Genomic DNA, 14,476 nt, shown 5'->3' on the forward strand with positions numbered 1-14,476 from the left:
GCCGAGGCAAAGCGCCAGAATTGGCGCATCTAATCTGATGCGTCACTTCTGCGGCTGCAGGCTGGTATTTTTAGACTGGGAAAGGCCCAATAACCATTCCCATCCTGATAATATTAGCTCACAACTTTCTTCTTTACCTTTGCTGGTTACCAAACATAGGGGGGACACCACTGTTGTTTTTCATGTAACTTTTTATTTGGTTAATAGTTGTAAAATCTATCTGTCTGTGTCTTTGTCTGTCTGTCTGTCATTTATCATTTTTTTTGTTTTCATAAATCAGTAGTACACATGAAAATATAAGAAGCTCTGTATTATACGTTATTAGAAAAAGCCACTTCTTTCTCCTCCTGGATTGATCTTTCTTTCCCAAAATTCTCAAATCATGGTTAAAAGCTGTCTCCAGAGAATACAGATTTTGCCCATTAACTAAGAGTGAAAGTTGCTTATTTTCATGTGTACTATTGTCGCGGGCGGAGGAGGGGACGCTGCGCTCTCCCACTGCTGGGGTCCGGCCGCTGCTGCTGCGGCTGCTGCTCGGTGGTGGCTCGAGCGGTGGGCCGGATCCCGGAGACTCGAGCGGCGTTCCTCACCCGTGAGTGAAAAGGGTGGGGATTGATTGTGGGGATTTGAGATTGTCCGTGACGCCACCCACGGTTGTGGTGAGGTTGTGACACCACCGCTGCTCTGGACGGGGATCCCGGGAGCGATGACAGGGAGCAGCCTGGGTGTTAGCTCTCCCCTTCGTGGGTAGGGGGTTGGTTGTCCCGGGGCCCGGTGATGGGGTAGGGATGGATTGCAGGTGGGCTACGGGGCCTGGTGCGGTGCAGGGTCGCGGGGGCAGCGCTGTGCCGCACGGCACGGTGGTAATCACTCAGCCAATGATGTACACAGAGTCCCCGGTAAAACAAACGGCTGGATGGACGGGTCCCACAGACGGCTGCGGTGTTTCTCCTCCCGGCAGGTTGATGGTGACTGCCTTTCCCTGCACCTGTGACGGTTCCAATGGGTTCCCACCGGTAACCCGCTCCCCAGCTTGGATGGGTGCTGAAGGAGCCCCTTTTGCCCGCAGGCTCTGGCCCTGGGAACTTTAGCCTTGGCGGTGACTGTGTTTCCCTCTCTCGGTTGGACTGTTGCCTTCTGTTGGGACTTGGCTGCTGGGAAACCCAGGAGGTTCCCTTCGCTAACGGATTTGGCAAATTCACGGCGACTCATAGCCTTGCCGGGGTCCGTAAGCCCCTGCCGGAAGGTGCTGGCTTCTCTTTGCGTACCGGTCTGGTACCGCCGGGCCACCGCCCATCCACGGTCCTTACGGCAAGCTCCAATAGGCCACTCCTGCAGACGGTCACCACCGTCTGCCAACCTTGCTGATCCGTCCGGGCCACACACCCGGACCAACTTCAGTCTGCTCCTCTACCACTTTTCCTTCCTCTCACTTCCACTTCCAAACTGAACTCCTTACTTTTCCCGCCTCCAGGACTGTGAACTCCTCGGTGGGCGGGACCAACCGCCTGGCCCACCCCCTGGTGTGAACATCAGCCCCTGGAGGAAGGCAACAAGGGTTTTTGTCTGACTTCGGTGTGCCTGACCGGGAGTGTGAGGTGTGTTGGTGTTGTTCTGTGACGACCTGGCTTGTCCAGGGTGCCACACTATTATTGATTTATAAAATAGAAATGAAACCCACAGTTTCTCTTTAACCCTAGAACGCATACCTGAGGCCTCGCAGGCCTGCTAGGTCATTTGTTTTCTATGGTAGATTGTTATGCTTGCGCATTCTAGGGTTAAGGATCTGACAGTCATAAATACTTTGTATGGAATGTGTCGGACCCTTGTATCTAAATACTGTATACATTCATGTAGTAATGATGTGCATCTATCCTATATGTGCAGTGAATGTGCAGTCACATATTTGTGCATACATGGTGAATGCTTGTATGTAGTCAATACATATATGTACAGTATGTAATTAAACTCATTCCGCACGCAGTACTTTTCCTTTTTGTGCAGGGTTTTTATAACTGAGAGTACGTAGATTGTTAGCGATATTTCCTACGATGCATAAGTACAATATCTTTCTGATACAACTGCATAAAATATCTCACCTGACGTGGTGAGTGAGGAAAGAGATGTTCCATCTCATTGAGATCGCTGACTTTCCCCTTCAGTTCTGAAACATTATGATCCATCAATGTAGCACCATTTTGAGTACTTCGGTGTGAAATTCTGCCATTAACGCCACCGGCAACTTGTGGAGTTGATATCTGGTCCTGTGATGCCTTACACTTCATTAATCTACAAGAAGTAAAGGCAGAAACAAAAACATTTTATTTATGGCACATTTAGATACAAAAAGTTTTTCTGTTACGTAACACCTGATTTAGGTTGTAAGCCCATACATTCTTTCATGTGTTCTGCCAAATTTAGTTTTGTTTTTGGACACAAGGATCAAAAATCACCACATGTTCATATCAACAGCAGACATAGAAATCATGGGGCTCAGGGGCATACATAGAAATCATGGGGTTCCATAGCAAAAGCCCTATTTTTGCACCCGACAAAAATGATTCCCTCATAACCCTCCAAACAGTATAATGGCCACCACACAACCCTCCAAAAAGTATAATTTGCCCCAAAGCCCTCCAAAAAGTATAATTGTCCCCAATGCAGCCCTGTAAACAGTATAATTGTCCCTTTAAACAGCCCTCCAAATCGTATAATGGCCTCCACATTGTCCTGCAAACTGTATACTCGCCCCACAAATCCCTGCAAACGGTATAATGGCCCCCACATAGCCCAGCAAACAGTATAATAGTCCCACTTAGCCCTGAAAATAGAATAGTGGCTCCCACATAGCCCTGCAAACTATATAATGACTGCAGGGATTTACACTTTTGTAGGCAGTAAGTAATGTTCACACGAGCAGTGCGGTTTGGTGCGAATGTGCAGTTTTTTTGTTTTCATGAAACTCTAAGGGATTCAAAAAACAAAACAGCCTCATCTGGACACAAAAGTATAATAGCAAATAAAGAGTTAATTCAGCATGCACATATGTCAGTGCGAGCTCACCCGAAAAGACTACAGTCCAGTCTCCTGGAGCAAACTTTACACACATAACAGGTCCTACCAGGCTCAGTATCTAGAGTTGAGCGGATCGGTCATAATCCGGGTCCGGCGGATCCGGATCGGGTTTCCGACGAAGTCCGGGTCCGATCCGGAATCCGCGGCCATGTCAATGAATGGAGAGAGAGAGAGAGAGAAAGAGAGAGAGAAAAAAAAAAAAACGAATCCGGATCGTGCACCCCGAATCCCGGGTACTGGTCGGACTCGGATCGGGCGCTCAAACCGTGAGGATCCGGATTTTGCGGATCCAGGTCCGCTCAACACTATCAGTATCTCCTTCAGGTTGATCTCCAGCAGCTTCCAGAACCAAGCAGAAATATTCAACTCCATGCACTGCCCCTTCTGAACTGCCTTGTCCCCCAGCGGTTTCCACAACTGCACTCTGCTCAATATCCCTAGCAGACTCAGAGACATAAGTGAACACATGCCCTGATTCTTAGTCAAAGCTAGCCTGGTGCATCTCATCAAGACAGGATTTAACCCAGTCCTACCTGGCATTGCTACAGGCCCCCACATAGCCCTGCAACCTGTAGAATGGCTTCCACATAGCCCTCTAAACAGTGTAATGGTACTCAATGATTTAAAATCAAACAAATAAATAGAATACTCACCTCTCCTCATTGTCCTGCTGCTTTGGTCTCTGCAATTTGTGATCTGCAGCGCAATCTAGTGATATCATTGAGCTGTCTGTGCTGAGACATCAGAGCTCAGATGCACAGGTACAAGGATAGAAGAGGGACTCACTGTTCCATCAATGTGTGATGCTGGGCAGGGGGAGCCCAGTATCGGAACTGGCACCAGAGCCCCCAACTCATGGGCCCCATAACAGTCACATGGTATGTCGCTATTAGTGGTACGCCACTGCTGGGGCCCGACAAATAGTATGAATTTGGGCTCATAACAACCATGACATCATCCTACCAGGTTGCCACAATTGAGTCAGGAGAGCCCATTAGGAGTGACAGGAAGCCTCCTGTTTAACTATTAACATGCTGTGGTCATTGTTCACCACAGCCTCTAAAGTTTTAAAGTGGTATGACCAGTGCTAGTTCCGAGCAGTATAAAATATCTAGTACACGCTGGGTATGATGAGGGCTCAGCATGATGTGCCACAATAGGCAGTACACTACTGGTTCATATGCTTATTGCTTCTTTTGAATCTAATGCGCATGTGGGCATTAATGTGGATCATTATTAAAAGGATTGTCCAATAAACAACACATATCACCTATTCACAGATCTGATGATAAATGTATGACTGATGGGGGTCAGACAGCTGGGACCCCCACAGATCATGAGAATGGGGGCTCTAAAGTGCCAGTTAGTGAGTATTTATAACGGCGCCATTCATTTTCTATAGGAGTCCTGGTCACACAAAGTTCCAGGAATCTCCCTGAACTGCCAGATTTCACACCAGAAAAGCTGTCCTGGGGACATGGCTTGTACATTTTCACATGTTTAGTTTTTCCGCTGCTATAGATTTGGTACTTCTGTAATTATCATTGTCATAAAAATGGGACAAAGGGGAACAAAAAAACTACAAAAGCTTTACATCTAGCCATGTTCAGAACCTGTTTCTTCTTGCATCTTTAGCACCACACTATAAATTCTTATAGGCTTTGGGGAAAACTTAAAATTCAATTACATTATACTATAATAAGTAAAAAAGAAAAAAAAACAGTTAAAGCTGAGATGTTCTTAGAAGAAAACCATCCTTTAAAGTATCCTCTATCTACACCTCTGCATGACTAGGCAAATGCCCATATTCTATATACCACCAAATATTTAAAGCTAGCAATTTTAATCTGCAATAATAAGCCCCAATGGGTGTTGCCTTAGATTGCAATATATTCTAATATCCTCATCCTGTCAAACACTATTTGAAGTGTCCCATTTCCTTTTAACATTTTACCTGTTCTTTTTTATATGATAGAAATGTATTTTTATCCTACCTTCCACGATATCCGAACATCAGGAACAGCACACAGAAAATGATACAGGTCACGCCGATGTGGATCCCAATGATGATGCCGGTTGTAGAAGACTGTGCCCTCTGTTCATCACCTACACAATTGCAGGATGGGTTTAGCACTGTGTACAGAAATAAGCCGTTATATACAAAGTCTTCTATGATTTGGGGAACTATTTTTTGTGGATATTTTTACCTTCGAGAAACCTTAAATTTGTTTATTCATTTTAATTTTTTCCCTTCCCTTTTTTTAAGACCATTAATTTTTTATTTCTCCATCTACGCAGCAATGTGAGGCCTTGACTTTTTTTGACAAATGAGTTATTGTCTTGAATAGAGGTGAGCAAAAAAATGTACAGGACCCAAGTCATCAGTAGTCTGTGGACCGTAGATCAAAACCCTACAATCCTCCTCCTACCTGCAGGGATCCCCAGTGCCTCTTCTAATTACCGGCTTAAAGGGAACCAAACACCAGGATTTTCGTATATAGCCTAAAGTCAGTGCTATACTGGCACTATCAGGCTGATTCTATACATACCTGTAGTGGTCAGCTCGGATGTTTAGGTTTTGAAATCCAAGAAAGTAAAGTTTATAAAATCATCAGCTTCTTGAGTGACAGCAGCTGAGGATCAGATAATAGCAGGGGGGTATTCATAGTTATCCCCTCCCTCTGCTAAAATAAGCATAAGTATTATACAATCGATTTAATTTTTGACTTGCAGGACCTGTGTGAGGTCAAACACATGTGACTAGAAGGGGCGGGGCCTGAGCCAACATAGCTGATACCAGGAAGCAACATTTTTATTTTGGCTGAGGCCTGATGATTGGTTCCCTCTAAACTCATCATTGCAGAATGACGCACACATGACATCACACCAGTCGTAGTAGGAGGTTTGCAGTGCTCTTGTCAGAGAGACACAGACTACTGACGTCCCTTTTATACTAGGGGACTGCGAATCTTTGTCTTGAATGACATAATTCATTTTACTACATAATGTGTTGAACAACGGAAAAAATTCCCAGTTGGGTAAAATTTAAACAAAAAGGCAATTCTGTTCTACATGTCTATAGAGCTATATCTTTTTTAATTTATGGTCTTTAGTGTTTTATGAGGACTTGTTTGTGGGACCAGCTATAGTTTTCATTGCTAACATATGAATTGACTAGTGATGAGTGAGCACGACCTCGCTGAGGTGTTCAGTAGTCGTAACGAGCAGTTGGATGCCCAGACAGGGTCGACTCATTTACCGAGTATATTGGAAGTCAGTGGGAAACTTGAGCATTTTTCTGGAAGCTCTTCCGGAAAAATGCTCAACTTCCCCATTGTTATCCAGTATAGTCTATAAACGAGTCGAGGGTCAAACTGCTAGTTATGAGACCCAAGCACCCGAACATGGTAGCGCTTGCTCATCGCTATAAATGACAAAAAAACAGTGATTCTACAATTTAGATTTTTTTTACCATACGAAATAAATATTTTGATATTTTATTAATTTGAATATTGATGCAAGTGTCAATACCAAATACACAGTGTTTTATTTTTTCAGTTTACCATTTACAGTTAAGGACAGGTGGTAATTCAAAATTTTTGATTTTTAATATATATTTTTATTAAATGTATTTTATTTATTTTTTACTAGTTCCCTGGAGCTTGAAGCTGTGACCCATTGATCACTTATAGAGAACACTGCAATGCTGTAATATTGTAGCCTGTTGTAACACTGACGATCTCCTCAGCATGTTAATGATGAATTATGAATTATGTTTTATTAGTTGAAATCATTCTGAGCTTAGAAGTCAAAGGGATGATTGTATTCAGTGATTGACAGCCTCCCCTTGTGGAATAGGAGCATAGAATTCCAATGACAAATTACAATTAATCTTTTCATGCAAGCTATGTTTATTATCTTCTCCCTTCTACCGTACTAGATGGCAGCTCAGACGTAAAGCTTCAATATGACAAACTCCACTCTAGAATATTGTTGGAGGGTGCAGAATATTGTTGGAGGGTGCCATTTTGATACATTTATTTCGGGGCCCACCATGTACTAGTCTAAAGCGGGCTTTACACGTTGCAACATCGCTAGCAATTACTAGCGATGTCCAGCTGGATAGCACCCGCACCCGTCGCACATGCGATATGTGGTGATTGCTGCCGTAGCGAACATTATCGCTATGGCAGCTTCACATGCACATACCTGCTTGGCGACGTCGATGTGACTGCCGAACTATCCCTCCTTCAAGGGGGAGGTGCGTTCGGCGTCACAGCGACGTCACTAATCGGCCGGCCAATAGAAGCAGAGGGGCGGAGATAAGCGGTACATAACAGCCCGCCCACCTTCTCCCTTCCACATTGCCGTCGGGACGCAGGTAAGGTGATGTTTGTTGCTCCTGCGGGTTTACACACAGCGATGTGTGGAGCTGCAGGAACGACAAACAACATCGTACCTGCAGTCGACCTGACATTATGAAAATGAACGATGCTACACAGATCACCGATTTTTGACGCTTTTCCACACGTTGCTACCGGCGCCGGATGTGCGTCACTAATGACGTGACCCCGACGATATTTCGGAAGCAGTGTCGCAACGTGTAAAGCACCCCTAACACTTCAAAAGTATCTCTTGTACCTGAATGTGGGATTCCACATCTTTATTAGATTAGCTCATATATTATGTTCATGGGACTTATTAAAGCTGAATTTATATATGAAGGATGAAGACTTGGGAGCAGAGATTCGAGTGACCGATACAAGTAAAAAGGTTTAAAACCTACATGCAACGTCTTACATACCATAGACGTTATGGTGAAGATGAGGAACGAGGTCTAGCTCCATTTCTAACCAAACCTATCATCAATGACTTGAACTACTACCTCTTATTTTACAAAGCAGTTGGTCCTACTCCCCAAAATAAGGGCAAAAGAAGCTTTGTCCCCATTAAGCCAAGATGAGAGAGGATGGTGTCAAGAGCCAACACTAGAAGGACATTTAAACCGAAGCTCTCTTTTCTCTTAGTAGGTCACTGATATGTACTTTATACTGCTCTTGTATAATGTTGGAGCTACTTACCAGCTCGGGCAGGGGCTTCCTTCAGAGATACAAAACGAACTGTAGAATTTCCATCACCATGCTGATTAAAGGCCAGCAACTTCACCTCGTACACTACTAGGGGGTCTAGACACAAAACATTATTACATTACACAGAATCATTTCAACTGTTTTCGCATCAAAATCAATAAAGGGTTGTGCCATGTACATACCACCCACCAAGTGCAAAACTTTCCCTACATGAAGAAGCTGAAAGTTAGACATCCTATCAAAAATTGGGTCATTTTAATATGCAGACTATCCTAAACTCATGTGAGTATGCTAATTGTGTTTTTGAATAAAAATGTTATCGTTTTTACACTATGCAGCCAATTTAAGCCTCACATGCCAGTGTTAAAGTAGCCCTTGCAAAAATAAGATGCAGCAAATTCATTAAAGGGAATCTGCCAGTAGGATTAACCCTCCTAAGCCATCTATATGAGAATGTAGGTCATAGGAAGCTAAATAAAATTATACCTTTTATATGTACAATCCAATATCTTTTTCCAAAGATATCCATGTTTTTCTTATATGTAAATGAGCTGATAGGATCTATGGGACAGACTAACTGCAGAGCTTATTTTAAATGAAAGGAGGCATTACCAGTGTAAGACATGTAATGACAGATACTTACACGCACTTCTGCAGTGAGATCAGAACTAAAACAGTACAGCAGAAGTGAACTTTGTCTCATTACAAACCATTTCAGCTGCAGTCTTCTCACAGTGTTTCAACTTCTATCTCACAAGCAGCTAGTGTGCGGGAAGGGACATAAAGCAGAGCTGACAGCACTGAGAAGACAACTACAAATGTGCTTATTGTGTTTGTAATGAGGCAAGGTTCAGCTCTGCTGCTCTATAATGGTTATACTCAGGCACAGTTCTGCAGCAGAGCAGCCAGGATTATGAGAGGTTTGCATTAAAACTTCACTTCTGCTGTACCATGTTAGTTCTGATCTCACTGCAGAGCTGTGTGTGATTATGAGAGCAGACTGTCAGTCATTACTTGGCTCACACAGGTAGCGCACTCTTTTATTTAAAACAATTTCTAAAGGCAGATTCTCAGGTAGATCAGTATCCAGCCCAGAGAACTTAACAGCTCATTAACATATAAGAAAAATGGGGATTTCTCTGGAACAAGACATCAGATCGTAGATATCAAGGTATCACTTAATTCAGCGTCCTATGACCTACATGCCCATATAGACAGCTTAGAAAGGGTTCAGTAGAAATATTACTCCAGTTATGAAATGGAGATGAAGGGTTAAAAGCCGCACTGCTGTCCACAAAGGAAGAAGCTGGTGCTTTAAAAACTGATTTCAACGTGTTTTGGAGTTGCTACTCCTTCATCTGGACAATCATAATTCCTTATCTAGTACTCCAAACAGGAAAACAGAGACTAGAGTAGCAATTCTGGCTTACAAAACACCAGCACATTTGCTAAATTTGACGGGAGGACATAGTCATGCTCTGTCCCACCATAATTCCAAGACAAGTGTTTTACGCGTTTTTTGGTCAAAAACACCTAGAAGAATAATCTTCTAAGTTTTGGATACATTGATTTATTTAGAATCACACTATTTATTTGGAGAAGAACATCTTTGGTTTTGAGAAGAGCCGCAATGGGCGTAATCCAACATCTATTCTACTCTAAGCTGCCTGATTAGAACTGCCTGGACACAGCATTAATGCAAAGCCATTGATCTGAGGTTTTCCTGACACCATTCAGACTGTTGGGTATCCCTAAGAGATCCGTTAAGAAATCCAAGGCACAGCAAACTCCTTATAGGTATCCAAAAATATTTCTTAATCCAAGCATACAAAAAGAAAAGGTGTAAGTAGCAACATTTTGGCCAACACGGGAGCTTTGAAAAGCCATTAAAATTACATGCTTGACAAAGGCCCTGTGTTGGCCAAAATGTTGCTACCTGCACCTTTTCTTTTTGTATGCTGGGATTAAAGGGAACCGGTCAGCAGATGTGGGGCCTATAAGCTGCGGCCACCACCACTGGGCTCTTATATACAGCATTCTAACAGATAAAAGTGCGCCTGCGCAGGACCTCAATGCCGGCAAGTGTGGATGACGCAGGACGCGTCATGCACCCCGGCTTCAGAAGAAGGTGGACAAAGATGGCTGAAAGAGGAGGCGCCGGCACCGGAGAATGAAGATGCCCATCCGACCAGTCTGCACCGCACCGCCCGTTTAGCTGAGTATTAGAAAGTCTTTTTTACGTTCTACACAGCAGCATGGGCTCTTATATACAGCATGTTAGAATGCAGTATATAGAGCCCACTGGTGGTGGTCGCAGCTTATAGGCCCCAAAACTGGTGACAGGTTCCCTTTAATAAATATTTTTCGATACCTATAAGGAGTTTGCGGTGCCTTGGATTTCTTAACAGAGCTCTTCAATTTTTGCAGCTTTATGGAGGGTTGTACCAAGCAGCACAAATAGTGGAGTGGTGCATGGGATCTCATTACTTCATGATGGGGGTATCCCTAATTTTGGTTATTTTTTATTCTGACTTCTGCTCATATATAGGATCAGCTGCCCTGAAAATTTTCTGCGCAATATTTTGTATTTTATTGGGCTTTTATAATTCACTTTTTTGACAATTTTTGCAGCTCTTTTATATTGTGCTCTAATTATTTTATTTTACGATCCAAGCGCAGAACGTATCTCTCATCTAAAATATGTTTCATGTCACAGAATTTGAGAAATGTTTTGTTTTTTTTAGGACAGTTTTATCTTCTAGATATATTACGCTTGTCCTAAGGGAACAGTACATGTTGACGAATGGCAGCTGTTGAATGACTCAATGTGAAATGATTATTTTGCCGCGTGGCATTTACACACCAGTGTTACTGCTAATCTTGACAGTGTTAATGCAGAGGAGGTCCCGGCTCCATGTTTGATTACCATTATTATGTGTCACTATATAATTCTATCACCCATCACTATAATTATAGGACACAGAGGTGTTGCACATGGTTCCTGTCTGTGCTAGGTATCACAATAAGATATTACCAGGGCCAATGGAAATATTGCTCTGACATAAGATGTATAGATGCGTGATGGTGAGCGCTGACCTACAGTACTTACCAAGCCGGCAGATGTTGTATGCAGTAACATTGCTGGGCAGCAGCATAGGCCCGGTGTAGTGTGGTAGTGGCACCTTACGGTAATAGAGCTTAAAACCTTCATTTTGACCCAATTTGATAGAGGGCTCCCAAGCTGCTTGGATGGCTGTACTGTTCAGCACCTTGATATAGAGCGAAGGGACCGCCGGTACTGGAAAGACAAGACCAGTGGAGTTAGTCACTATTAGCTAACCGCAAATGATTAATGGCAGGCTGTTCTATTTTCAGGAAGTTCACTCTTCAAACTATATGGAGAATATATTTAAGAAAGCGATACAATTTGTAGAATGTCACTAGCTTCAGATCTGGCATGGCCAACAAGCTGCCCAGGCAATACCTTGTTTAGGCAGGAATACCCCTTTAATCTCATTGATGTAAATGGAGTTTGTATGCACTGAACACACAATGACTGTTCAAACCAAGCACAGCACCTTGCAGAAGACATATTCCATTCCCTAATAAAATCATACCTTTACTTCAACTAAATCCAGTGCTGAGTTAGCATGAAATCTTTATTTAAACATGCTAATAAGGCACTTGGTGCACCCTTGGTATGGCAGAGCAGTTCAGTGCGCCTTCTTGGGCAGCATGGAGGCTCAGTGGTTAGCATTGTTGCTTTGCAGCACTGGGGTCCTGGGCTCAAAACCCACCAAGGACACCATCTGCAAGGAGTTTGTATGTTCTCCCTGTGTTTGCGTGGGTTTCCTCCGGGTTCTCCGGTTTCCTCCACCACTCCAAAGACATACTGATAGGGAATTTAGATTGTGAGCCCCAATACGGTCGGGTGTCCATCTGCAGAAAACGTATATGTGCAAAAATGGTGCAAGACAGAGCACACGCTAACGGAGCCTGCTCCATTATAGTCAATGGCCCTGTCGGCGCATGTGTCTGAAACATGTTTTGCGGGGTGGGGGAGGGGAGGTTCGGACGGCTGCCCCAACGCGACCACTGAACGTAAGTAAAAATGCAGTGTGAAAGTAGCCTAACACTTTCCTAGAGAACTTTGCTTATCCAGAGTTTTAGACACATTCATTTAATGGACATGGTGCATGACACTCCAGTTTTCGACTTGGAGTAAAGTTTTAATTTGGTAACGTTTTGCTATTTTAAAACGATTTTGTGAATTTTGCTACTGAAACGTTCCTAAAACTGATCAAAGTCAAAAATAAAGAGCATTTTTTGCAACAAATGAATGAATCAAATGCTCCATTGTTAATAATTTGGTGCAGAAAGGTCAGCGAATACAAGAGAAAACTTCTAGAAATCACAAAAGATGAATCAACCCTATGAGCATTAAGATGCGCTCAAATGAGCATATAACTTGAATTAGTGCTATCCAATGTTTTATTGGCTAGCCTTCTTACCAATGTTATACCTTGGGCAAAGCCGACCAGCACTTTTTTTTCTCAAGCCGGAAAAAAAAAATTTGCAATTGGCAGCGTATCTCAGACGACAAGTTTATGGTTGTGTGCAAACATCGGACTGCACTTGGATTACATGGCTGACACAGTCATTGGAGAAGATGGAGGAATTTTGTTCTTCATCTTCTCCACACCTATGATAAGATTCTGTCATCCAAGAGAATTGGATAATAATAATCTGGCACTTGGCTCACAGTCTGATCAGAGTTGGAGCCGAGCGTCATTTTCATAATTTATCCGTATCTCTCGAAAGATAGAATTATCACTCGTGTGAGCGCAGCCTTAGGTTGATTGTGACAAATCTATAGTGAATAAAAAGGCACTGCTCTCCTAATATGTATAAGGCCCCCTTCACACGTCAGTGATTCCGGTACGTATGATGCCATTTTTATACTTACTGGAATCACTGACAAACACAGACCCATTAAAATCAATGGATCTGCGCACACATCAGTGACTTCTCACTGACCGTGTGTCCATGCAGCGCACACGCATGTCCGTGTGTTCTGCACAGAGACAAATACATTTTTCTGTGGCATCACTGATGTCACACAGACCACACAGTGGTGTGATTTGTGGAACATGTACCAGAGAAAACAAAATGTGAAATAAAATGATTTTTTACTTGCCTTATCCAGCGCTGCTGTCTCCGGCCGCTGCTGTCACTTGCTTCCAGGCCGGCTAATTATGCTCATGAATATTTACTGCAACGCGATCCGGAAGCAGTAGCAGAGGGAAGACAGCCACAGCCGGAGACAGGAGAGTCGGAGATATCAGCAGCATGGAGAAGAGCGCCAGGGACAGGTGAGTATAGGAGTGCCTGATCTTTGTGTGCTATCACGGATAGCACACAGAAAACACACGTATGCCAAAATCATGGCACACGGAGGGCCAAATGCATCTTTAACACGTCAGTGAAAAACGTGTGTGTCTTTGACTGACATGTGAAAGACGCCTTAGTATGCCTCAATTTGTTTTCATTAAGATCCTATAAATTACAGTTCAAATTTGCAAAAACAGCACCCAAACTGCATGGTGTGAACAATTTCATACCAATTTAGCACTGCTCAAGCATAGTCACAAACCTAGCTTGTAAAACAGCGATTGAAAATATGAGAATAAATGATAGACAGGCCGATTTTGTGTATGTCCACAATGAGATTTTTTACAGAAAAGATCATATGGGGTGTGAGGCAAATCCCGGGATATGAAGATGAATTATGACTCCAGTCATAATCCCTCATCACTCCCTGGCAGTGCCCCCTCCCTTCTTGTTCTCAGTGTTCCACTTACACCTCCATGGCCATGTCCTGTGATATGGAAATTAGGTGGCTTGGGGACAATGGACACAGGATGACTCCCTGCCGTGACCCTGTAGTGGGGGCTGCTAGCTAGTTAGCAAGGCTATGGAAATAGCCAGACAGAACGACTCCAGTAAAAAATGGTTCATATCTCGCAAGCCATATTTCCGATAAATATGGCAACCATAAAAATGGTGTCTCCGCATGCGGACGATGCCGGCACACCCTTTTTATGGGAGCAGGACATTGGGAAATGCCCCAGGCGTGATATCAGCCAATGGGGAACTGGCAGACAGGTCATGAGTCCCCTCGTTCTGTAGCTAAATTCATAACTGTCACAATGAGAGCATTGGCGTCCGCCTACGACGCTCCCAGGCAAAGTTATGGCCCATATTCCATGTTGTGGATTGTCCATAACTCAAGCCAGGGGTGGAGCAGTGCT

At 43.5% G+C, this 14,476-nt stretch overlaps 1 protein-coding gene across 1 annotated transcript in view; it reads right to left on the reverse strand.

Annotated features, from left to right (window-relative positions):
* IGDCC3 (immunoglobulin superfamily DCC subclass member 3) overlaps positions 1-14,476 on the reverse strand; it is a 248,679-nt gene that overhangs the window by 13,325 nt on the left and 220,878 nt on the right. Inside the window, exons 10-13 of the mRNA XM_075342856.1 lie at positions 11,275-11,463; positions 8,157-8,261; positions 5,070-5,181; positions 2,100-2,289 (exon numbers count right to left, since the gene is read on the reverse strand). Coding sequence (XP_075198971.1) covers positions 2,100-2,289; positions 5,070-5,181; positions 8,157-8,261; positions 11,275-11,463 — 596 coding nt within the window. The remainder of the gene's footprint in view (positions 1-2,099; positions 2,290-5,069; positions 5,182-8,156; positions 8,262-11,274; positions 11,464-14,476) is intronic.

The sequence above is a fragment of the Anomaloglossus baeobatrachus genome, chromosome 4 (genome assembly GCF_048569485.1).
Source record: "Anomaloglossus baeobatrachus isolate aAnoBae1 chromosome 4, aAnoBae1.hap1, whole genome shotgun sequence".
In the NCBI taxonomy this organism is placed as follows: Eukaryota; Metazoa; Chordata; class Amphibia; order Anura; family Aromobatidae; genus Anomaloglossus; species Anomaloglossus baeobatrachus.